At 49.0% G+C, this 25730-nt stretch overlaps 2 protein-coding genes across 9 annotated transcripts; both read right to left on the minus strand.

Moving 5' to 3' along the window:
* Positions 1-5933: 5933 nt before the first annotated feature.
* LOC107500442 (sialic acid-binding Ig-like lectin 13) lies at positions 5934-9567 on the minus strand. Of its 6 annotated transcripts, none has more exons than XM_036232624.1 (6): positions 9415-9567; positions 8603-9303; positions 8369-8446; positions 7658-7915; positions 7422-7557; positions 5934-7297 (listed from the first exon to the last, which is right to left on the minus strand). In XM_036232624.1, the coding sequence occupies exons 1-6, from the start codon at positions 9543-9545 to the stop codon at positions 7255-7257; spliced, it is 1347 nt and encodes a 448-aa protein (XP_036088517.1). In that variant the 5' UTR covers positions 9546-9567; the 3' UTR covers positions 5934-7254. The 6 variants fall into 6 exon arrangements, with proteins under 6 accessions (XP_036088517.1, XP_036088516.1, XP_015981179.2 ...); XM_036232623.1 differs by having other exon boundaries at positions 8603-9306; XM_016125693.2 differs by having other exon boundaries at positions 8603-8878; positions 9074-9567.
* Positions 9568-11406: 1839 nt separating this feature from the next.
* LOC107500432 (sialic acid-binding Ig-like lectin 6) lies at positions 11407-18220 on the minus strand. 3 transcript variants are annotated; one of them, XM_036232614.1, is made up of 9 exons: positions 18044-18220; positions 17595-17966; positions 17156-17434; positions 16903-16950; positions 16109-16366; positions 14908-15001; positions 14486-14585; positions 13226-13393; positions 11407-12956 (listed from the first exon to the last, which is right to left on the minus strand). In XM_036232614.1, exons 1-9 carry the CDS (start codon positions 18084-18086, stop codon positions 12951-12953), a joined length of 1368 nt encoding a protein of 455 aa, XP_036088507.1. In that variant the 5' UTR covers positions 18087-18220; the 3' UTR covers positions 11407-12950. The 3 variants fall into 3 exon arrangements, 2 of the variants coding, with proteins under 2 accessions (XP_036088507.1, XP_015981146.2); XM_016125660.2 differs by having other exon boundaries at positions 11407-13393; positions 18044-18219; XR_001594522.2 differs by lacking the exons at positions 11407-12956; positions 13226-13393 and having other exon boundaries at positions 14485-14585; positions 14791-15001; positions 18044-18219.
* Between the last annotated feature and the right edge of the window lie 7510 nt (positions 18221-25730).

Below are 25730 nucleotides of genomic sequence, written 5' to 3' on the forward strand. Positions count from 1 at the left end.
AGCTGTCGTCCCCCTCACCCGGCCTCTCCTCTTGAAATGACTCTATCCTGGTCATGCGGAGACACTCCCATCCACTGGACCTCACGCCCTGGGGCCTCGTGTGTGGCAGGTGCTACTCTGCGTGTGGGGGATGCACAGGGACATGAGGCCGTGTCTGACCTCAGGGGAACCCAACCTGGTGGATGAAGTCCCTTAGAGACAGGGGTGCTCATCCTCACCACCTGCCCGAGCTGGGTCAGACAGCTATGGAGACCTGGGCATGAAGGGGTCGCTCCTTCCTGGTGGAGACAGGAGAGGCAGCCTGGAGGAGACGACATCTCGCTGCCTTGTCCTTGCTCTCGTATCCCCCGTATCACTTTGCTCTGGCCATGGTAATAAAATCACAGAACGCGCAGCTTGCATGACAGAAATGTACATCCTCACAGCCCTGGGGGGTGGAAGACCAAGATGGAGATGTCGGCAGGGCCGCTTCCTCCTGAGGCCTCTCTCCCCAACTTGCTGGTGGCCATCTCCTCCCCATGTCCTCACATGGTCCTCCCGCTGTATGTGTCTGTGCCCTGATGTCCTCTTATGAGGACACCAGTCCTGTTAAGTTTGGGCTCAACCTGTGACCTCGTTTTAATGGAGTCATCTCCTTAAAGGCCCACCTCCAAGCACAGCCACATTCCTAGGTACTGGGGTGAGGATTTTGGCGTATGAAATCTCTAGCGGGTGAGACATAAGTCAATTCACAGCAGACAGCTTCTTCTTCCCTCTGACCACCAGGTCCCCCAAGCCCAACCTGGGCTTTCTGGGGGGAGGTTCCCCTCTCCTAGGGAGAGTGAGAGGGAGAGCAGGGTACCTGGTCCTGCCAGGGCGGGGGTGGCTGTCCTAAAGTAGCTGAGACCAGAGCCTCCCACCCCACAGCTTACGCCCAGCCCCTCCTCAGCCTTTGAGCGTTTCTGTGCTTTTGAGGGACCACCTGGGGCAGGAACCTCTCAGTCCTTCCCTGGGTTCTCCACACCTCTGTTTGATGCTGCCACTTCAGCCAGAAGAGGGAGAAAGATGCTGGTCCGTGGCTCCCTGTTTCCTCCAGCCTGGCCCGGCATCCTCAGAACACCACCTCAGCATGTGGGCTACCCTCAGGCCTGGGTCTCCCTTTGAACCTCAGAGCTCATCCTTCAGATATGGGGCTCTGGGGGCCTCGGGTACCAGGGAAGGGCAGCTTGGCAGGTCTATGTCTGGAACCACATTGACAGGGAGAGGTAGGAAGAGAGTGGGGTCAGTGACTTCACCTGTAGAACAACCCTTCTCCTTCTGGAGGCAGTTGCCAAGAGGTTCCTGGAGGTGGCGCTGAGAGGAGCCCCCATCTTCCCGTTCCTCGAAATCCTGAGGGCTCTCTTTCCTCTTTACGGAAGGTCTTCAAGGACCAGTCTTTACCAATTGTCCATCTTCCCAGCCTCTCCAGTCTCACCTCCCTTCTCTAACTATTCCTGTCAAGATCATATAAAGACTCATATAACCAAAACTCATAGCCAGTTCCTGTCCTCATGTTACGTGATGCCACCTCTCAGCAGCATCGGAAGTGCTCAGCCACTGCTTCCTTCTTGAAGCTCGTCTGTCTTCCATGTCACCTGGAGCCACCATCTTGGTTAAGTCAGGGACAGCGTAACCCACGTGATCTACACGAAGGTGCATCTTCCTCTCCCAGTTCCTTCCCATAACTCTCCATGCTGCAGATCAGGGTGCTGCCTCCATTCCTCCAGCATCCGCTGGTCCCTGCGGAGCCCTGGGACCCCTTCTGCAGGGACTGTTTCCCAGGTTCTAGACACATTTGCAAACGCTGCTCTTCTGAAGAGGCTGCATCCATTCTCATCGCACCTATGAATTAACCGTACCCTTTTTACTGCAGCTCAACAGAACCGAATCTTGGCCAGGGGGAGCATATGAGCACAAACCCTGTCTCCACGACCACCCCACTATGTCCTGCGAACCCACACTCCTCCCCGATTTGAAATACTTCAATATCTTCTCACTCTCACAGCATCTTTCTGAAATGACTTCCACCCAGACGCACTCATCATGTGATGTCCACATAAGAAAACACGTTACTGTGGTGGCCAAGTCCCTTCTGATTGCTCTCACAGAATGCCACCATAGACCGGGTGACTGAAATGGCAAACATTCATCTATCACAGTCCCGGAGGCTGGAAGCCCGAGACCAAAGCACCAGCGGCGGACTCTGCATCTGTGAGAGACCAGTCCCTGCTTCTGAGAGACTGTCTTCTTACATGTGTCCTCATGTGGTGGAAGTGCCCTAACCCCATTCGTGAGGACTCCACCCTCATGAACCCACCCCTTCCGAAAAGCCCCACCTCTGAAGACCAAAACACTGAGGGTTAGGTTTTAGCATATGCTTTTTGGGGGAGATGCAGCGTGTGACATGTGGGGTTCTTCAGGTCACACCCTTGCTCTGTCTACATGGGGTCATGGAACGCTGCAGGAGCTCCGAGCTGGGCCTTCAGCTTCTTCTCTTCCAGTCCAGAGAGCATATCATGAGGCAAGGAGGCAGGCGAAATATTACAGCGACGTAACCTGGATTCGTTCTCATTTCCAGTGAGCGAAAACTTTTGTAAGCTCAGTACTTTATGATCGGTTATAACTGCTACTCGCTGGTGTGTGTGTTGACACCTAGGGTGAAGTAGTCCTTTTCCAAAAGCAGGTACCAGCCTCTTTATGATACAGCCTGAGGTTTTCTGTGTTCTGGTCCCTGCTGACTTTTCCAGCCTCCTGTATTTTTACTCCATTACTTTTTAGGTTTTGCTTTTAAGAAGAAGTAAATCAGCCCCTGCTGACACAACCAGGCGCTGGTGTTCTCCTAGTGAACATAAACGATATCACAGGGACGTCACACCCGACAAGGCCACTGTGACCATGACAAAATGAGACCACTCCGGTCATGTCTCAGAGCAAACACTAATGGGAACACTGTCTAAGCCACAAAGTGGCCAGATACACCCTTGCCCACAGCAACGCCAGTGACTGATGATTACTGAGCAACTCCAGCTTCAGCCTCTGCTACATAATGAAGGTTGGGTCCCACCTCACATGCCTATGTTGAAGCCCTACCCCTGATGTGATGATATTTGTTGGTGGGGACATTTCAAGGTGATTAGGTCATGAGGTGGAGCCTTCGTGAATGGGATGAGTGCCCTTACGAAAGAGATCCCAGAGAGAGCGCCACCACCCCTTTCACCCCGTAGGGGCACAGCGAGAAGATGCTGCCTATGGACCCGGCAGTGGGCCCTTCTCAGACACCTCTATCTTGGGCTTCTCAGCTTTGGAACTGTGAGTGACACATTTCTGCCATCTATAAGCCACTCAGTCTATAGCACTTTGTTATAGCAACAAGAATAGACTAAGACAGACGCCCCTGGGAACTCAGAGACATCTCTCAGTGAGACTGGCACATATTCATCTAACTGAAACCCCAGCGAAGACATGGAGCATTTCCATCACCCTAGAAAACCCATGTCACTCCCAGTGTCACTCGCAGCATGCCATGCGTGAGTGAGGACCTCTGCCCCATGGACTGAGGGGCAGTCTGAAGAAGAGAGCCCCTAACTCCTCAGCTGCAGCCACCTGGAGTTTAGCTTCTTCAATATGGAGCTGGAAAGGATAAGACATGCTGGCAGCCTTTCCATCACGGGAAGATGCCATAGCCCCCGACGTGGGACTTGGGGAGGGCGGAGCCTTGGGTTCCTGGGACCTCTGCCTGGAATGGAGTTTCCATCACGCTGACCTGGGGATGGGAAGGTGCGGATGGCACTTCTGATGGCACAAGCTCTCATCATTCCTCCTGAGTTTTAACAAATTCTCTTAGGTATCTATCTCATCATTTGATTCTTGGTCCTTAGGGCTGTTTCCAGAGAACTTAAATGGTTGCTTTTAAATAGTGATTTTCACCAGCGATGCTTGTTTGACTGGAGAGTGAGTCCATGGAGCATCTCACATTACTATCTCAGAAGTGAAACCAGCAGCCTCCTTCTTCTTCATATTTTTTTTTGAGGGAAAATTTAAAAACTGGGTATTTACAGTTTTGAAACAATATAGTACAGTAGATATTTTGAACGTTTTCAATATTTCCGATTGAGATTATTTTTTATTATTATAAATTATTTGGTTCTTTTTTAGTTTTTTATAATATTTTTCTTTTAACTAAACAAAATTTTAATCATTCTTAAAGCCACAACTGGAAATGATCGAAATACTTATCAACTGGTGAATGCATAACCAAAATGTGGCATATATCCATACAAAGGAATCATATTGAGAACAAAATTATTTTTAATTTGTACGATCAAGTGTATTAATTTAAAAATTACTAACATGTGCTGCATGTTAGTAATTTTGGATGGACCTCTAAAATCTCACAGTTAGTGAAAAATAACGGACATGAGAGACCTTATATTATATGATTTCATGTATGTATATGAAATATTCACAAAAACAAATCGTTAGAAATTGAAAGCAGACCAATGACTTTTTGAAGCTCTGAAGAGAGTAGGCGTTTAATGCAAACAGGTTCAAGTGTCCTTTCTGGGCTAATCTAAAAGTGTGATGGTGGTTGCACAGCTGTAAAAATGGACTGAAAAGTCACTTATGATGAATTAATTTTGTGTTATGTTAAGTTATACCTTGCCAAAGGAGTTTTTAAAAGTCTGCTGGGGATTTCTATTTCTGAGCAAGAGAGATCAACAGGGTCCAGAATTATTATTCTCCTGTAAACAACTGAAACACTGAACAAAAGACAGGAAACCTATCTTTTTATACATGGAACACAGATAGGGAATAACCATGATCCTTCAGAAAAGGAAAACCGTGAGCTAAGACTTATAATCACTCAGGTTTTCTGCTATGAGGTAGTTTGCAACGCCACATACACACAATAAAAGGGCTGAAATTGCATCGAGTTGAAGCGCCAGACATTGGACATTGAGGAGACTGATGTGGCTAGATTATGTACATCAGAGTTTTAGACAGGAAAGTGCATTACAGAGAAAGGTGTCAAAGTCTTCATCAAAGGCCCCTTGACTTGTTGGCAAAATACCAGTGGGCACATACACAGGGTGAAACCCCATGAGGCCTCAAGAACGATTTCTAAGAAGAGAACAAATAGAACTATTAGATGGAAAATTTTCCTCCAGCCAAAGTGAAGATACCTTTTCAAATAGATAGGACATTGATTCGAAACTCCAAAAAGGCCATGGCATTCAAGCGAGAGAAAATTAGCCCTAGAGTAAAGGCAATACCAAACCTATCTTAAGAGAGAGGCTAAAAATTAAGGAGCCTTAAAAACAATGGCCCAACATGTAAGTAACTTAATTGCCTTCAAGAAAAAGGACCAATGTTCTTTAGAGAAATACAACCAAACCAATTAGTCAGCCTCATAACATTGACAATGTTCATCACTCAGTGAAAAATTACTAGACATGTAAACAAATACTTGTGACAATAAGAGAAAATAGTTTGATCAAATTGAGTGCAGACATGACAAAGGAGATGGACTTAGCAGACAAAGTTATATAAAAAGTTCTTCCATATACTCAAGGTTGTAAAGGAAAGTATTGCCATAATAAGAGAAGAAATGTAAGATTAAACAAGAAGGAACTGTAGCTTCTAGAGAAGAAAATACATGAACTAAAATGCATATTTCACTGAATGAACTTAACAGCAGCTTGAGCATTGTAGAATGATCGATAAACTTGAAGATGTAGCAATGGCTCCTGTTCTAAATGAAGAGTATAGAGGGAAAACAGCCAGAGAAAGATGCACAGATATTCAAGGCCCTGTGAGATTATATTGGGCAATACAAGATATACAAAACTGAAGAGGCAGAGAAGACAGAGGAAGAATTAAAGATTATATATATATATAATTAAATAAATATTGGCTTCAATTTTCACAAATTCGATATCAACTATAAATCCACAAATTCGAGACATTCAAAAAACTCCCAGTAGGGTAAATCTCTCTCTCTCTCTCTCTCTCTCTCTCTCTCTCTCTCTCTCTCTCTCTCTCTCTCTCTCTCTCAAACACACACACACAGTCAACATACACATCCCACACCAGGGCACATATTAATCCCATAATTTAAACCCAGTGAAAAATAAAAAAAACTAAACCCAGTCAGAGAAAAAGACAAACTACAGAGAAAGATAAACATTACAGCAGAATTCTCATTAAAAACTATGAATGCCAAAACAAGTTGAAGAACTGAAAGGGAAACAATGTTTTCCCAGAATTCCTCATTCAATAAAAATATCTTTCCAAAGCTAATATAAACGACACTTTTTCAGACAAATATCAGCCAGGAGAATTTATCACCAGATATCTGCACCACAAGAAATATACAAAAAGATCTTCAGACACAAGGAAAATGAAAGGGAGGGGGGAATGGAAGAAGGAGGTTAAGAGCTGCAAACTTCCAGCTATAAGATACACAAGTTTTGGGATGTGCCACTCCACACAGCGATGACCATAGCTGACCCTGTTGTGCCATATGCAGGGAAGCTGTTAAGCAAGTAAATCCTGAGTTCTCATCACAAAGAGAAATATTTCCCCTTTTTCTTTCCTTGCCTTTTATTGCGTTAATGCGAGAAGTTAAGCATTAGCTGAACCTACTGTGGTAATCATTTCACAATACATGTAAATCACACCGTCACGCTGTATGCCGTAAATGTATGTGCTGATGTATGTCAAGAGATTTTCCATAAAACTGGAAAGAAATTAAATGATACTCCAGAGAAACTCGAATGTATACAAAGAGATTAAGAACAATCGAACAGGTTAATATGTGGATAAATATGAGTTGCTTTTCCTAATTAAAAAAGATACTTTAAAATCGACTGTTTTTTAAAAAATAGCATTATGAGATTAATAACAATATATTATGGGGTGGAATTATGGGCTTATCAAAACCACACTAAGTTAAGCACACAGAAACAAAATATTACATGGAGTATAACTCAAGTTAATAATTAAAAATGTTTCTCTCCTCGCTTGCCTTCCAGGCAACAAGATACCACTGTAGGGAGAGTCGTAGGGAACAGAGGTGATGATCATCTCTGGATGGGGCGCAGGGCTGCGTCATTGGGCACCTCCTTGCTCCACAGAGCCTTGTGGGGTGGGTCTGGGGATGCAGTGGTCGGATGGGTCCCCATCCGCCTGCTCTGGTTCTGGAGCCCAGACCTCAGGCCACCTTGAGGAAGGGGCTCACTCATGCCTTTCGGCCTTGTCCACGTGGGAGCCTCTGAATCTATGGGAGAAACAAGTTCTGAAATGAGAGAGCAGCTCTGTGGAGGGTTTGCACTCAAGAGGACAAGATGGGTCCAGCCACCAAGGTGGCTCCAAACCCAGGACACGTCGAGAAACCTGCTCACCTGGTGTAGTAGATCCAAGTGAGGCCATAGGTGAGGAGGAAGCCAGCCCCCATGAGGGCCCCCCTCAACAGGGTGAGGACCAGGGGCCAGGAGCCCTGCTGCTCCCCACAGCTCTGGGGGTAGGAATAAGAAACACCTGGGGGAGAAGGGCGGTGGAGGTATGAGTTTCCTCAGGTCCACACCTTAGTGCTGCTCATGGCTCCACCTCAGAACACAGGTGTCCCGCATGGACTCACCCCACACAACTAGCTTCAGGGAGACGTGGAGGAACACCTGGGGGTGCTGAGCTCGGCAGGTGAACTCTCCACCATCTCCTGAGACCACATGGCACAGCTCCAGGACCCCAGGGTGTAGGGGGTCGGACGGGTTCAGCGTCAGGCTTCCCCGGGACCAACTCAGCCTGGCAGGGGCCTCGCTGTTGGTTTCACACACCAGGCGTAGGGACTGGCCCTCCTGGACTGGCAGGGAGGTGGCGTTGGCCAGGTCCTCTGGGACTGCGGAAACAGAGAGCCAGAAGGGCAGGGCTGAGAGGCTCTTCCATCCATGGTCCTCCCTCAGACACAGGAAAGGAAAACAGTAAGACGAACATTGCAAGCGAAGGCCAGTGAGGGTGAAGATCCCCGATGTGAGGAGGAGGGAAAGGAGGCAACCTGAGGGTCCCAGGACAAAAGAGAGGACGTTTGAGGAAGAACTGTTATATCTGGGCCCCTGGGGAGACCACCCAGGAGGCGGACCTTGGTATGTGACCCCACACACTGGTGTGATCACTGGAGGCTTGCACACAGGTGAGGCTCTCAGCCTCCTGCCGAAGGGTAAGGGAGCCATGGTGTGCTCTGACCCAGCGCGAGGGAACAGGGTCAGCTCTGGTGTACGCAGAGGTGCAGAGGTCATTCGGGGGCTTGAACTGCGGCAGGCTGGAGGAGGAGGGGCCCCAGCGCTTCCCTCACCTGTGCTATTTCCCCAGAAGACGCGGACCATCAGCTTCTGTGGAGCCTCACGAACAGGAATAAGTAACTGGCCACCTGCTGCATAACCACGAGCACGGTGCTGGGGTCCGGAGCGCTCTCCACCTTCACCCCAGCCATGCTTCCTGGAACAGGAACCCTTCCCAGGTCCCACCTCTTGATCCCCACCCCCAGCCCACAGTCCTCAGAGACACAGCGTCCTGGCTGGGCACTCACGGGACACGTTGAGCCGGATGGTCCTCTCTGTGCTCACACCGCCATGGAAGGTCACCCGACAGGTGAGGCGGATGCCGTGGTGCTGCGGTCCAGGGGTGAGGGTGACCATGGAGGAGTGGGGCGTCCTGAGATCCAGGGGGGTGAGGTTGACCCCAATCCAGGAGAAGGTGGGGGGTGTCCCCCTCTCACAGGCCCATGGCACTGTACACGTAATGTTCCTGGGGTGACCAGATTCTAGGGTCCCCTGGATGTTGATGTCAGGTGTCTGTGACAGAGCTGGGGAGGAGGTACAGAGACCCACACCCTGGAGGTGAGGGTGCAAGTGTGCCCCCAAGAGCTGCTTCTGCCTCAGGCCAGCCCTAGCGTCCTGTCTCCCTGGGTCCCTCCCAAGAAGAAGAAGGATGCATCCCAGCCCTGCCCTGGGAGCCCTCAGGACCCACCCGTGTGGCCTCTCCGTGGCCCATGCCTTACCTGTCACACGCACAGCGAGTGGTTTTTCTTTGTAACTATACTTCACAATGGACCCTCTCTCTATCCTAAAGAAGTAGTTCCCCACGTCGCTTCTCCGTGCGTCTCTGATCTCCAGGGAGCAGTCGTAGTTCTGGGGGTCCCCGAGAAGATGGAATCGGCCCTGGGCCTCCTCCTGCACAGCTCGATGTGGGTCGTTTGTGGCCACGGGAGCATCACGGTCTTCCTTCGCCCTTCTCCGAAACCAGTAGCCGTAAAGTGGGAGAAAATTAGTCCAGGTGCCCTCAGGGAAGGAAAAGGCACAGGGCACAGAGATGCACAGGCCCTCCTGCACCGTCACAGACTTCTGCACTGTCAGCTGGTATCTGTCATCCTGAGCCAGGGGTCCTGTGGGGAAAGGAAAGTGAGCAGAGCCCCCGGGCGGTCCCCTTGACTGTTCCCCTGCCCACAGCAGGGGCAGGAGCAGCGGCAGCATCTCTGACTGGAGGCTTCTGGGCTCCGTGTAAGAAAAGAGAAGGAAGGCATTGGGGGTGGGGGGAGACCTCGGAAGCTGGGGTGGAGCTTGGGGCCGCCTCATTCAGGGAAGAGGAACCTCAGAGAAGAGTTTAGCCCCCCTCTGCACAGAGCGTGGACACCCCACGGCCCACCGACCTCGAGACCCTCCCAGGGAGAAGCAGACAGGGAGCAGACCCCGGGCCCTGCCCCTTCCCCTAGGAGCTTCCCCACAGCTGCCACCGGGGCCGCTGGGGACATCTGAGAATGGGACACGTGAGTCTCCGGCAACTCTGACTCCTGGTCCATTGTCTTATCTATCTATCTATCTATCTATCTATCTATCTATCTATCTATCTATCTATCATCTATCTATCTACATCTATTTATCCATCTATGTATGTATGTATGTATGTATCTATGTATCTATGTACCTATGTATGTATGTATGTATGTATGTATCTATCTATCTATCATCTATCTATCTATCTATCTATCTATCTATCTATCTATCTATCTATCTATCTATCTCTCTATCTACCTATCTCTACTTATTGTTGATGAAACCACACCTATAACCTCATATGATGAGGAAACATTCCATCTGGGTTTACGAACGGTTTTCACGATTTTCTGACACATGAAGGAGCGGACCTTCGCCGAGGGGGGCCCTCTACTGACAGAATCTCATCAGTACACTGGGTTTTCCTTTCATCTGCACGAAGAGGGCTGTGAGTTACGCACGCTCAACAGTGGCCCAAGATTTGAGTGACCAAGTTGTCTAGGAATTTACCCATTTACTACAAATTTTAAATTTATGGGAATAAAGGATTTCCATAAAGTGTATTCCTTTCTGTGTAATTCTTGCCGCATCAAGCGATGTCTTCTTTATGTTCCTGGATGCTGGCTATTCTTGCCTTCTATATTTATTTCTGGATTAATCTCACATGATGTTTGTCAGTTTTATTGTATCAAAGAACTAACAGTTTTTGATGTTACTCCACTCTATTGAATATGTTTCCTATTACATGTGCTCTTGGGATTTGGTGATTCCTTCTCATTCCAGTTAGTTTATTTTATTGTTCTTTTTCTAAGTTCTTGAAATAAAACTTTAGCTTATCAAAATTTAGACTTTATTCATCTCTAATATATACAACTAAAGTTATATATATGTATATATTTCCTCTAATAACCACTTTAGTTTTACACTAAACGTTATAGAGTTCAACTTTTTATTATCACTAGATTTTAAATAACTTTAAATTTACATTATAATGATTTAATCTATGACTTATTTGTAAGGGATCATCTCAATTTCTATGATAATAGTTACATATATAGTTATCTGGAGAGATATTTTTGATTATATAATATATCGTATAATCATAAATGGAACAATATATATTAATCTAATATAGGTTGTTTTCATTGTTAATTTCTAGCCTAACAAACTTCAAGTCAGAGTACACATTCTGCGTGATTTCTATCTGTTCACATGTGTCGACATTTGCTTCACAACCCAGCGTATGATAAAATATTTCGAACGCTCCGTTTATGTGCTCAGAGCTTGTATCCCATTATCATTGGGAGCAGTTTTCTATCTGTGGCTGCAGGTCAAGTTTCTTAATCCTGTTGCTTACATGTAGCATATAACACATCCTTAGTGATTTTCTTGTCTTCGTGTTTCATCAGTTATTATCAAATATATATTAAAAGTCCCTCTATGAATGTGACTTAATCTAGTTTTTTTTTTATTTGCCAGTTTTTGCCTTATATTGTCACATGCCTGCCTATTTCAAATGTTATGTCTTTCTGGTAGATTTAATCATTCTGAAGCAGTCCCATCTATCTCCATTAACACTTTATTGTAAAGCATATATTTTCTGATATTAATAGACTTGTGATGGCTCATTTTATGTGTCATCAAGACAAGGCTTAATTCCCAGAATCGTTGGTCAAACAATTGATTTTTTAGGTTTTATACAGATTTCTTATAAACAATATATAGCTGTGCTTTTCTGACTATATTTGTATGTTATCAGGAGAATTAAGTCCATTTGTCCTTAATTAGATTTTTAAAAATGTATTTGGGTCTAAATTCAGAATCTTATATTTGTACTCTGTGTGTTCTATTCTCTTTTTCTCTTCTTAATATCTCATTTCTTGTTTTCTCTGGTTCGACTGAATAATGTTTACAGAACCTTTGATACTTTCTCTAGTTTGGAGATGATAAACTTGGTATCAATCCTTTTAGAAAGTTTCCTTGAGGTTACAACAACAAAATTCAACACCTAAAGCTTCTCCTACCATTTCATTTTCTCCTGAATTACATAAAGACTTTATACAATACAAATTCTATTTATACTTTCCTGAATTATGTTACTCTAGTGTGCTATTTCAATATTATATTTTATGTTTGACCCCTCTCCACATCATTATTTTTCACGGTAAACATTTGTTTCCTTTAGCTCGCATATTTATCGCATTCTTGTCTTTTTGTTCCTTTTTGCATCTCAGAGTTTCCGCCTGGCTTCACTTTCCTAATATCCAAATCACGTCCTTTAGAATTTACTTTGAGAAGTCTTTTGGTTACAAATACTAACTTTTTTTTTGTATATATCTTAAATGTCTTTATTTCACTTTCAGTCTCAAAATATAATGTTCATTCAGTAGGACTTCTAATATTTATTTTTCTTAAAACATCACAGATAGCTTTCCATTATATTTGAGCTTCCACTACTGCCCCTGGGGGGGAAAAATCAACTGTGGTCTTTTTTACGTATTCTGTCTCTTTTCCCCGCTGGCTGCTCTTAAGAATTTCCCTTACTCTTTGGTCGTTGTTCCTGTGGTTTTTTGTTTGTTTTGTTTTGGTTTGGTTTGGTTTGGTTTTGGTTTCACTGAAGGAATAGAGGCTGGAAATCTCAGAGGAAGCTTCTGGGATGGGCATGGAGTAGGGGTGGCTGGTAAGAAATGAGGTTGGCGTAAATAAGGGCATAAACTTTATTTGGGGGATCCAGGAAGACTTTTGACAGGTTGTGACACAGACACCTGAGACCGTGTCCTCTGGGATTGGCCCCTCTAAGCCTTAGGGGAAATCGCGAGCAGAAGTTTTCTGTAACAACAGCTAACAAAGTCCTGACTTGAGCACGTGTTCAGAGTTCTCGAAAGCTTTGTGTCAGGAGTTTTGTTATCTGTCTCATATGTGCCATTTTATTAATCTTTCACAATAATCTGGTTAGATAGGGATGATTTCCTGCTTTGCAGAACAGTAAGGCAAGCAAGGAATGGAGAAGCAAAGTGACTCACAGATAAGTGGTATAGATGGACTTGAACTTGGTTCTTTTGGACACAAGTCCTGTGGTCTTCCAGTACCTCATAAGTTCTCCGTTCAGCTCTGTCAGGTTGGGAAATATAATCTTTAAACAGATGCTTCAGTTAAAGTGAGGTCAATGGGGGGCCCTCAATTCAACATAGCTGGTGTCCTTATAAGAAGATGAGATGAGGACACAGACACACGCAGAGGGAGGACCACGCAAAGACAGGGAGGAGACGGCAGCCTACAAGCCGCGGAGAGAGGCCTTGGAAGGAACCGAGCCTGCCAACACATTGATCTCAGACTTCCAGCCTTCAGAACGGTGAGAAAATACTTTCTCACTTGTGCACCTTGATCTCTGAGTACTCGGTGCTGGCGTCTTCCTGTTGCTGAGGCTTCGGCTTGTGAAATCTGAGGAAAGCATAGTGGAGCTCTTGTCGCTCTTCTGAGACGGAGCTAGTGTCATCATGACCTCGGTGACCTGAAAGGCTGTCTGCCCAGAACTGGTGCCGATGCGCCTGAGTGGAAAGAGAGAGGATTCGAAGCGGGTCAAAAAGGCCTGGGGTGCGGGGGAGGACACAAGGACCGGAAGAGGATTGCGACTGATGCAACTTTTATCATTTGCCCGTTCACTTATTTAAAAATGTTTAATAAGTAAGATTAGCAAGTCCTTAGCTAGTGTTCGTATTTATCACGTTATTTCTTTTAAGAAATGATGGGAGAGGATGCTATGATCACAGTCATCTTACAAAAGGTCAAACTAAGGCTAAGAGAGATAATCATTGCCGCAGAGGCACACATTTACATAGATACGCCCTTGAGCTAGGACTCAGAACCAGTCTTTCTAACAATATAGTGTCTGTCTGTGTTCAGTCAGTGTGCCGGGTGCCGTGCGTGGAGTGATGAAGCAAGCAGACACAGCCCCTGATACCATGCAGCTTATGGGTTTCCAAAATATTTCAAATTCTAAATGAAATACAAAGCAAGGGCAGGGGTGGCATATTGCAGAAGGCAGAACCGGAGATCAGATCCTGCACCCATGATGACAACCAGATATCTCACTCATATCTGCTTCCTGCCCACCACACCCCCGGGCTCCAAAAGCGTGAACTAGAAACCCTCAAACGGTAGCTCAGAAAGGCAAAGACCGATAGTCCTCGGAGAAGACTAGACTGTGGGTGGTGATCATACAATGGACTATGCAGATGTCACATTACACAGTTGTGCACATGTCATTTATATAATGCTAGGAACCAATGATACCTCGATAAGTATAATTTTTAAAAAGAGAAAAAAAAGAATGAAAATGAAAATTCATGAAACTGTACACCTGAGATGTTTGCATTTTGTCGTATGTAGACAAAATATATATATTCCGGGGGAGAGGATAGTCTGACATGTGGGGCATAAATACCCCCAACAAACCAACTGGACTACATGCATTTTCTATCAGAACCAGAAGCATCAGAGCAGCTGAATCTACAGTTTAGAATAACCAATTACGGAACTCCAGGGAGTGTTGCATGTTAATAGAAAAATGCCTAAGGGCCCTTATCGAGAGTGCATCTAAAAGGAATAATGCTGAGTAGGAGCTATGTCCTGTCACTCACCTTGGAACCCGAGCCCACAACATTATCCAGGTGGTGCACTGGCTGGGCTGCTTTCTTCCCGTGGGTCTTCACTCTGAGGAACCACCCTGGGCTTTTGAGCCTGGTTGTTTGGGGCATGGAGTAGGCAGATCATCAGACTACCCCTGCTCTCTATGCAGAGCACGTGGTGAGGAGGGTGAAGGTGGGTCCAATCTTCAGGTGCTCCCCTAACCCAAGAAAGACCTGGACCAGGAGTAGCTGGGAAGGGCCCCCTGCGTGGCTCAGTTGGTCATGGGCTGATTCACGCCAGCACTCCGCCTCCTTACCCCGGCTCCTGGCTTTCTGACAAGTCCAGGATCCTCCAGCTCAGGTTTTCTGAGATTCCATGGCCTTAAGCCTTTCCCACCCAGGCGTCTCTTCCCATTCCTGGAGCCCACACTCACCTGCAGATGAGACAAAGGCAGAGAGAAAGCAGGGCCACAATGGCAGCTCCCTTGATCACTCCTGTGACCATGTTGGCCCTGGGCTCTAGTTTATCTGTTGATAAATTGATTATGTGTAAATTCCAACTCCAATCCATGGCATCCACCCAACTGGCCCCTTCTGTCTCTGTGTGTGTTCACTCCCCGTCCAGGACGTGTTGCTCAGCATTCTGTTGCCTTGTAGACCCTGGACTGACACTTCCTCAGCAAGCTCCCCTTGACTGGCCTCAGGGCTGAGGATCTTTCACCCCCAGCCACTCCAGTCAGGCCTTAGGGAGTCTCTCCTCTGAGCTTCTTCTCTCTGGAGCTGTGTAGCTTGAATTGCGTGCCCCGCAAATTCATGTGTTGTAGTCCTAACCCTTCAATATCTACCACCATACCCTGGTACCTTGAAGCGTGACTTTATTTGGAGATTAGGGTCTTTAGAGAGGTAATAGTTAAAATGAGGTCACAAGGGTGGGCCCTTAATCCAATATGACCTCCGACCTCATCAAGATGGGGAATTCGCACACAGATACACACACAGGGAGAACGCCATGTGAACATGAAGGTAGAGATTGGGGCGATGCTTCTACAAACGAAGGGGTGCCAAAGAAGGCCAGTGAACCCTCAAAAGCTGGGGAACAGATCGGTAACACACTCACAGCCTCGGAAGGAACCAACCCTGCTGACACCTTGATCTTGGACTTTCAGCCTCCAGACCTGTGAGCCAAGAACCTCTGTGCTTAGGCCCCCCGGTAGGGGCATATGTCCCCGCAGTTTTAAGAAACTGCTACAAGGGCCCAGGCTTCTCTCCCCATGGACCCCTGACCTGAAGGAGCAGGACAGTGGCGCTCAGCCCCGTGGGCATTCTGGGCCTTGCGTATGAGTCTGAGGCCTGAGCTGAGCCCGCTGCTGAGGCTCCGGGAGCTGCTGGTCCAGAGCCCACTGAGCTAGAGGTGGCTGTGACTGTGATTTCCCCCCAGCAGACCCCCAGCGGCCAGCGCAGGGAGGAGGCCAGCCAGGTTAGGGAGGAGCAGCTACAGTGCAGCCCCTCGTCCTACCAGGGGCAGGAGGGTCCCAGCAGCTGTGGGGGAAATCTTGGGGGGACAGAGAAGGGTCATTGGTGCTTCTCCCCTCCCTAGGAACCCAAGTACCCCGCCCCAGAGGCCCCCACACTTACAGACCATGGAGACTCTGAGAGAGATATTTCGGGAGCCCAACGGGTGCTGAATTTGGCAGGTGAACTCTCCTTCCTCTGCAGCCCCCACTCGAGGCAGCTCTAGGATCCCGGTGCTGGAGATTGGGGTGGCATTCGGGGCTGCGGGCCCCCGGAACCAGCTCAGGTCTGCGGGGGGGTTGCTGTCAGCGCTGCAGAGCAGCAGCAGAGCCTCGCCCTGCAGGATGGGAAGGGATGAGGTGCTTTGCAGAATCCTGAGGGCTTTGGGGAGAAGGAAGTTCGGAGAGAGAGAGAGAGAGAGAGAGAGAGAGAGAGAGAGAGAGAGTGATGGGATGGGCAGAGCTGGGGTCTTGCTCCTCCTGCGATGTCCACACTAGCTCTGAGGTGGGGACTGGCAGAGTCCTGGCCTCGGGCCTTCTGAAGAGGCCCAGATTTCCCTGGAGTTGCCCAGGCTGCTCTGCAAATGGGGGTCAGAGGGCCGTGGACAGGCATATGGCAAACAAATTCAGTTACTGGCCAGAGAGGAGTCCAGGGGAGCAGGAGGAAGTTAAACATCAGAGACAGGGGTGTGAGCTCCCTTTGGAACTGGCCACAGAAAGCTGTGGTTGAGCGAACGAGTAACCTGAGGGTGTTGAGCTCTGGGGGGACTTACCACCCGTGTTCTCCCCCACCTCGTCTGACCTCGGAAGGTGGCCTCTTGTACATACCCCACTTGGTCCCTGGCCGATTGGAGCTCTGAGACCCAACTAGACCCCGAGTATACCTCCTAGCCCTGGGGGGAAGAGGTGTTTTCCCACCTGTGCTGTTTCCTTGAAAGACGCTAATGGCCACGTCCCGTGGAGCATCTGTGACAGAAGGATGTGGCAGCTTCAACATCCATGGCGATAGACAGATGGGCACTGGGCCTTCCCCACCCCCACCCCCACCCTCAGGGCCATGGAAAAGTGGCTCCCCTCCTGGTGGACTACCAGAACCTCTACTTCAAGCCCTGGACCAGCTCTGCCCTAGCACCACCCCTCAAGGACCCGAGTGTCCTGGCCCGGCACTCACAGGTGACATTAAGCTGGACAGTTCTCTCCACGGTCGCACCAGCTGCAGGAAAATACACTTGACAGGTGAGGCTAGTGCCATGGTCCTGGGGCCATGGGGTGAGGTTGATCCCCAAGGAGAGGTGGGTCCTGGGGCCCATAGAGGACAAGGCAGCTGACATCCAGGAGAAAGTAGGGGCCATGCTCCTCTCACAGGCCCAAGGCACAGAGCAGATCACGTTGCTGGGGCGGCCAGACTCCAGGGTCTCCGGGATGAGGATGTTGGGTGTGTGGGTCAGGGCTGGTGAGGAGAGGAAGGAAGTTAGGGCCTCTTGGTGTGTTCAGCCGGCCCCAGAGTTCTGTCATAGTGGTCCCCATCCCAGTCCCAAGAGGAAGAGAGCCTGCGTTTTTCTATTTTGGCACCCCATACCCTGGGGCTTTGCCTTGAGCCCCTACCATACCTGTCACCTTCAGAGAGAACATCTGATTTTGAAATGAGTAGATCCTGGAGCGCTTTTCCATTTGAAGGAAGTACATCCCACTGTCCCACCTGTTGACATCTATGATGGTCAAGGAGCAGTTGTTGGGCTGGGGGTCTCTGGGGAGGAAGAACCGGCCCCGGGCCCTCTCCTGCAGCTTCTGTTGTGGCTTATTTGTAGCCACTAGGAGATCATCATTCATATCTACCCCTTTCTGGAACCAAAACATGTAGAGGGGTTCAAGAAAAGTACTCGGGTAGAAAAACTGGCATGGCACGAGGACACACAGGCCCTCTTTCACCGTTACGGACTCCGGTAGATCCAGTCGGTACCGCCAATGCTGAGTCAGGAGCCCTGGGAGAGAGAGAAACTCAGACCGGAGCTCCTGGGCCTCCCCCGAGTGGGGTCCCTTATCCACTTGGCCCACTCACCTTCCCACAGTACAGGCAGCAACAGCAGTGACCTCAGCAACATTCCTCCGTCGTGCCCTGGCACAGCCTGCCTTCCAGGGTCTATCAGAGAGAAGGGGGAGCCGAGGATAAAGGAGGGCAGAGGAGACAGGCAGGAAGCCTGTGGTGAGAACAAAAGATCACAAGCCCAAAAGGGGGGACTGTGACACATGAAACCTCAGTTGTGATTGACTCTCGAGATTGTCCAATCCCCTTTCTGCATGTGGCAAATGAACTCTGCGGTTCAGAGGAGGTAAAGGCCTCACTCAATAAGATAGCAAGGGAGGACAAGGGCCCTCGCGTCCTGCCTCCTGGCTCGTGCACAGCCATCTGGACCCAAAGTCCCTCCTGGCCAGCCCCTTGTCGGTCACAACCTTGGGTCCCACAAGGAAGTGGCCTGCTAGGGATGGGTTTTAGGATAGCCCATAGGAGCACCAGAAGCAGAAAAGGGTCCAGAGATGGTAAGAGAAACATCACACACCTTTGTTTCATTCTTTTTCATTTATTCACTCACTTAGTCACTCACTCATTCGTTTGCAAACTAACATTAAAAAAAAAAAAGATTTAAATCAGTCTGCATACTCCACTAGTTCAAGCAGTGGGGGAAGACGGGCAACCCAACCTCCCCTGCATGATGATGATGGAGGGAACACTTGAGGTGTAAGATACTTTGAGGAAGTGAAACTTGAAGAGAGGTGTGGTGGGTGGGGGAGGGGGGAATCTAGAGTGGTCCCCAGAGTAACAGGGGTCATCACCGAGTGCAGGGCTGAGTTGGGAAGAAGACAGATGGGTTGGCCCAGGGCGTTCTTTCCTGGGACCCTTGGCTATTTGTCACATCTGGAAGGAGTGTCATATATTGGGAGCTATATTTCACATAATGTCTCACTATCCTGAAGTATTCCCCCTTGCCTGCACCATGGAGAGTCTCACGCTCAGAGAGTTCTCTCTTCCAGGTTTTGATGGAGTTCGTGAACAGAAGGGGATTTGGGCATCTGCTGGCTTCCTCTGGGATCTGAAAGTGGGTGTTGAGTGGGCAAAAGTCAGTCCAGATCATCCATGGATTGTACTAGAGAATGGGACAGGATGCACAGGGCCTTTCTTTGCTGTCACTAAATGAAGGTGATAGATGTGCCTGCACCATCCTCCAGGGACCGGTGCGGTCAACAGTGTCTCTGACTATAGCTGCGCTCGGAAAATTCTTTCTCAGACCTCTGTTGCCCTCGTGGTGGAGGCCACAGCAGTGGCAGCAGCATCTCTGGGCTGCAAAGGGCCGTCTAGAGTCACGTGACACCATCTGATTAGCATGTTCCAGTCTGGAGGTGGGGCGGGGGTGGCAGCTGGGCGGTAAGGGAACTGGGTACTCTCTCCCTGCCACGGGAATACGGGAATACGCCTCTCCACTGCAGGGGGAGTGAAAGCTGAACACAGCGGGGCGGACCCTCCCTTTCTCCCGCACCCTGAAACCCTGCCTGTCACCTCTGAAGACCACGCCTACTTCCCTCAAGGGACACGTGTAGTCAGAGGGTCTGTTTTCCCCAGATGGGTTTCCTGGAGCCCTTCTCACATAGACAGAGGAGTGGGACTCCCAGACTCTCCTGGCATGGCACCCTCTCCACGCAAGACCCTCCGGGGGTTGGGGCGCCCCGGAGACCTGAGGAAGCACTGGGCAGGGAGGGGCGAGGGGAAGTTTCCTGAATTCACGTACAGGGAGAGACTCTGTGGGCAGAGGCCGGCACTGATCCTGGGAACCTCACCCTAGCGCCAGATGAGGGAGCAGTCTGGGCTTGGGGAGAGACAGCTTGCGACTGGGTCTCAGCCCCTCCTCACAGTTTCGGGGAGCCCGCCACGTACGCACGCGAAACGCCCCTCCCCAGCTCCGCCCAGCTCCTACGTCCCTGCAGCTCTCCTCAGCCGGAGTGACCGCCGAAAGTCCCTGTCCCTGCTCAGGACCCTCTTGCGCTCTCTGGGTCTGCCACTGGCGGGGACTTCTCTCTGAGGTCACCACTCTGCAGGTTCCCATCTCAACAAAGTCCCTCGCGGCCCGAGCACGTGGGATGCCTTCCATGCTTCCGAGACACCTGTCGGCCTCCCCTTCGTTATCCGACGAACCCCGAACCCTATGTCAATGAGGGGGGAACTTCTGAGGATATTTCCTTCCTCGAGCGACAGGAAAACAAGGGGGTGTGAGCATTCCCCTGCAACGGGCTGTCGGGCTGCGTTTCCTAGGGCGGCGCCCAAGGACAGACTACGCTCTGAAGGGCCGTACCCCGCACATCTCCCGTCCCCAAGCCCCCTACCCCAATCCTCCCACCAGGGTTTGCCCGCGGGGTAGGGCCACTGTCTGCAGCCAAGGCGCAGTCTGGCTGGCGACCCCAGAGGACGAAGCCGGCGCTGTCCGTGGTGCTGAAATCAGGGCGGGGCCGACTTCGGAGTCACTGGGCTGTGCGCAAGGGCCTGGCACCACCGGAACCGGGTCCGCGTCTCTGGCCAGGGGACCAGCTGTGTCCGAGGTGGTGGCTGGCCGGGAGCGGGAAGGTCAGCTCAGCGCCGCCGCCCTGGTCTGGGGCCTGGGCGACCCCGGCGCCTTCCCCCGCTCTCCGTGCGCCCCGCCCGAAGCCAAGCCAGCGCCCATCTCCAGACTTCTTGTTATGTGACCAAAATAAAGCCCTGTTTGCCAGAGTTCCCAAAAGCCAGGCTTTCTGGAACGTAGAGCCGAACGTGGTTTGACTTAATAGAACATGCGAGCAGTGAAGATCCCGTTTCGCCCGTGGCCAACTCGACCTTTTCCAAATGTCCCTGCTCTCGGGACTCTCCCAATGGCACGTGAGATTCACACGGGCATTTTTCTCTTTTGCTAACTCAAAGTCAGGGAAATGATAGTACATCTGTTCTCTACGTCAATGTGATTGTGAACGACTCTTCCTATCTTTTTATTTTTAATTATCTGTGATCCCTCATTGTGAGTTATCTATTCAAAACCTTTACACGGATGGAAATCAGAATTTTCCCCATCGACTTCTCTAAAGATGTTAATCGCATCCCTATTACACGCCTTAGAGAATATATTTTTATCAATGAAACACGCATCCCTTAATGTCAAAGTTTAGGTTTTACTATTTTGACCTTAATGTAAATGGCATCATAGTTTGTGGGTTTTTTTCTGGCTACTTTCCTCATTAACTAACAATTTTTTTACATTGCAATATGTGTCACGTGCAAAAGATACAAATGGCTAAGTGTGCAGATCAGAGATTTGTCACTAAGCAAATACAGTCAGTTCATGAGGGTGTTGCCAGCTCCCACAATGCCTCGACAGTCTACACACTGCCCCCCCACCACCATGGCAGAGGCTCCTGTCCTCACATCTTCTCCACACTTGCTGTCATCTGCCTTCATTTTCTGACCTGTTGAGTGCAAAGTGGTATCTCATTTCTGTTTAATCTGATGATTTTTTCAACTGCCAGTGAATTCAAGCCCCCAGATCCTTTAGGGAAGACAGGCATTCCCAGGTGCTTTTGAAAGCATCTTCCAAGAAATTCTGCTTAGCTCTGGCCCAGGGGGACATAGTCCCTGTTGGGAAGCAAGAGGCAGTGAATATGTTGTTACTCTGCAAAACTAGGAGTGTGGTAAAGAGGCTATGGAGAAGGCACTTGCCCAGAGTCAATGAGTTTGTTAGCAGGCTGCTTGGACTTGAGCCCCTGCTGCCAAATGACCCTTGCAGTGAGCTGGGCCTCCAAGTGGCTCACTGACAGACATGAGAAGGCCAGCACATTGGGTCGCAGACCCGAGCTGTATGAGACACATCTGATTCTTCCATTGCTCCACCCAAGTCACCCTCTGGACTGCACACCACCTCCTCGGAGTAGGACAGAGAGGGTTCCAGCGCCGCAATTCAACATGGTCCTTTCTCATCCCAGAGGCCCAGGGGCTCCTTCCTGAGGCCTCAGCTCCTTCCTGCCTTCTTCATCTGAAATCAGACTTCTGGACTGAAGCAGACACCTTCCCCTCCGTCACCTTTCTGCCTGGGCTGGTTGGGGTGGTCCTTTTATACTCATTTCAAATGGAGAGAACTGAGGCTCAGAGAGGTGATCACACAGCTAATAAGTGACAGAGTCAGAATTCAGACCCACAGCTGTCTGAAGTCTCTCAAAACTGACCTCTTTCCACCAGTTAAGGCTGCCATTTTTAGGCAGACACACAGCGTTGTAATCAGAAAGACCTACAAAGGGGACATTTGGAGGGTGGTCATTAGTGTTTTATTATTTTATCTCTTTTGTGCTTATACGACCTCTTGGAAAGCCATTTGGCCCTATCTGTCACACTTGGTCATACATGTGCCCTCTGACTGAGGAATTCAAAATCATAGATATTTTGGCATCCTTGCAAAAAAGGTGAACGTTATTCATCGCGCTAGTGTTTATAAGTAGAAGATATTTTTTCCATTGGTACATGATTATTTAAAGACATTACGATACAGTGGACTGCTTTGCAGTTGTAAAAAACAAAAGATGAAGTTCTTTATCTACTAACACACCAAGATTCCCAAGAATTATTTGTAATTTTACAAAGATGAAGGACAGTGAATATATGACACTTTATGTGTAAAAAAAAAAATGTTCACCTCAAAATCTGTATCTACATCTAGACGCAGTAATCCTTACATCTGTCACACACTAGCTGTGTGATCACCTCTCTGAGCATCAGTTCTCTCCATCCTTACACACAGATATCCTTACATATGCCTGAGGTGACACATCATAACAGTTTATGATTGCTGCCTCTCAAGAGGGGATCTAGGGGGTGGGGAGCATAGGTGGGAGAGGTACATTCCACTACACGCTTTTTTTTTTTTTTTTTTTTTTTTAGGTGAGGCAACTTTTGGTTGACCTCACAGATTGCAAGGACCTTGTCAGCTTACATTCCCTTATTTTTAAGGCCTACAGTACCTGGTCTTCCTAGGTAGTCTCTCATCCAGGTACTAACCAGGCCCGACCCTGCTTAACTTCGGAGATCTGATAGGATTGGGCTTGTTCAGAGCGCTGTGTCCATACACTCACTCTATGTGCTCTTTTGAAGCCTCTGCATGAGACCACACAAACAAACTGCCTGGGGGAAGTACTTAAAAGTATTGAAAGCGAGAGAGGTGAGGCTGGGTGAAGAATGCAGAGGCATTCGAAGGCAACACCCGCTGCCCTGGCATTTGACTCTTGGGGAGAGAACTGAGAAGTTTAAGAAGTCAGCTGCCAAAACGGAAGTTTCCTCCAAGTGGTCCAGGGAAGTGACGATGAAAAGTCTCCATGAGATTTGGCAAGAAAGTCTTTGTTATGGTGCTGAGAGTAGGGGCTAGAATGGAGGTAGGGAACTTAGACAGCATTCAGTACTAAGGTTCCACATCCAAATCTCAGCTCTCCTATCCTTCAAGCTCTGAGACTTGCTCTCTGTCCCGAGGTCCTGTAGACCCCCTCTTCCCTCCATCATGATTTTGCAAAAGAGAAGTTCTCTCCTACCTGTGTTATTTCCAAGGAAGACACTGAAGGTCAGGTTCTGTGGAGCATCTAAATTCAGAAGACAAGAGGTCCTTCTTAAGTTCTGAGGTTAGCTTCTGTTTTAGCATCCTCTTGGTCCCCTCCCCTGCCCAGAATCCAGAACCCAGCTACAAGTATCCCGGACCCTAACTCTCCCTCCACAGCCACTGCCCGCAACAACCCAGAAGCCCTGGCCCAGCACTCACGTGAGACATTGAGCTGGATGGTTATTTCTGTGGTCACAAGGAACTCCAGTAAGGTTACCTGGCAGGTGACATTGGTGCCATGGTGCCAGGGCTGTGAAATGATGGCGACCTCTGACAAGGGACCTGTTTCAGGGCTCAAGGAGACAAGGGTGTCCCATGTCCAGAATAAGATAAGAGTCTCCCTCCAATTACAGGGTAAGTATACCCTGCCACCTTTCTTCCTGGCGTGTCTGAGATTCAGGGAACACTTGCTGGTCTAGAGATCCCAAACGATAAGGAAGTGACCCCAGGTCCTCTTTTGCAGCTTTTGACCTGGTTTGTTCGTATCCACTGGAAGATCCTGTTGTAGGTTGGCCCCTTCCAGGAACCAGGAGATATAGAGTGGGCCTGAGTGATTCCATCCATCTAGGGGGTAGAAGCAAGTACAGGGCACCAGGACACACAAGCCATGTGACAAGCATTGTGATAGCAATACACTTGACAGACCCTGGTATTTGTAGCTCACACCTTGCACGCTCCTCCAGGGCACTATGGAGAGACCAACATTTAGCTCTGTGACATTTAGCCCCAGCTGCCTGCCACGCTCCTCTGCCGCGGCCCACTCACATCCCCACTGGAAGAACAGCGGTAGTAGCGGGTGACACCCTTGACACCGGAAAGTCTGTTCAGAACCCCTAACACCATCTGACTAATCCTCCTCGGCAGACATCTGGCATCTATTTCTGTGTTTTGCCTCAGACCTTCCTCTTCAAAAGGAAGACCCAAACCACTAAAAGGTCAGAAAAAATTAAGCCCAGTTTACCACGGGGACACTTCAAAAGGGAGCTGTTCTTTTCACTTCCCCATGCACGTAGACCCCACTTCCGGCCCCTGGAGACCTTTCTCCTCCTTTCCCCCAGGGAATTTAGGTGATTCTCCACCATGCAGGACCAATCCCCCCATCTCATGCTCATCTTCAGTCCAGGTCTGGGCACACAGGACCCTTGTAAAGCACTGGCCAAGCTCCTTAACTCCTCTGAGAGGGGAGGGTCAAGGGCAGAGCCTGGGACTGCGCCTGGGAGCTATGAATGTAGCTCCAGGCTTGGGCGGGATGTTTGCTGATGTCCTGGTGCCTATTTGGATGCAATGAGGAGCCTGTCTGAAAGAGCTTCCTCGGGTTTCCCCATAAGCTCTAATTTTATAGTGTGGTTTTCCTCTCTCAGCGGGGACGGAGACAGCTGTGCCTTCTGCTACTCTCATTACCCTAAACTAGTCCTCTGCCTCCCTGTCAGATCTCACCTTTCTCAGGTTTTGGAGCCGTGGAGGCCCTCGCAGCAGGTCCTGTAGATTCATCCCTTTCCCACTTCATCCAGACCCTCACCTCCTGAGACCCCCCTCTCTCCCAGACCACGACTTCTCCCTTCTTCATCTCCCCCACCCCTAGACACAGTGTCTGGCCTGCTGAGCCGCCCCACTGAAAACCATCTGGCTTGTGGTTACCTGAAGCCACAAGTTCCCTTCCAATTATTTGAATTTCCAGGCCGGAGAATGGGCTATGACTCAGAAACAGCCAGGTGGAAGAGATGCATGCAGCAAGGTATGGGGAAAGGGTGCAGGGCTTCCCAGCTCTTTCCCATCGAGCTCACCATCCTCCCAGGTCTCTATTTGTTCACCAATCTGGGTGATGCCTGAAGCCTGTTCTTCTGGATTTTTATGGAACCTTCATTACTATGTAGGAGTGATTCATTATATCATTGGCCTAGGGCAACTGATTCCACCAGCCTCTCTCCTCCCCGGAGGTGGGGGAGGGGTGCTGTGGGACTGAAAGTTCCAACCCTCTAATCACAGAGATGGTCCTCCACCCCTACCCTCTATCCCAAAGTCTCTCATTAACATAACAAAAGACACTTTGGAGTCCTTATCACTTAGGAAATTCCAAAAGTTTTGGGATCTCTGTGC

Source organism: Rousettus aegyptiacus, unplaced genomic scaffold, assembly GCF_014176215.1.
Source record: "Rousettus aegyptiacus isolate mRouAeg1 unplaced genomic scaffold, mRouAeg1.p scaffold_m13_p_14, whole genome shotgun sequence".
In the NCBI taxonomy this organism is placed as follows: domain Eukaryota; kingdom Metazoa; phylum Chordata; class Mammalia; order Chiroptera; family Pteropodidae; genus Rousettus; species Rousettus aegyptiacus.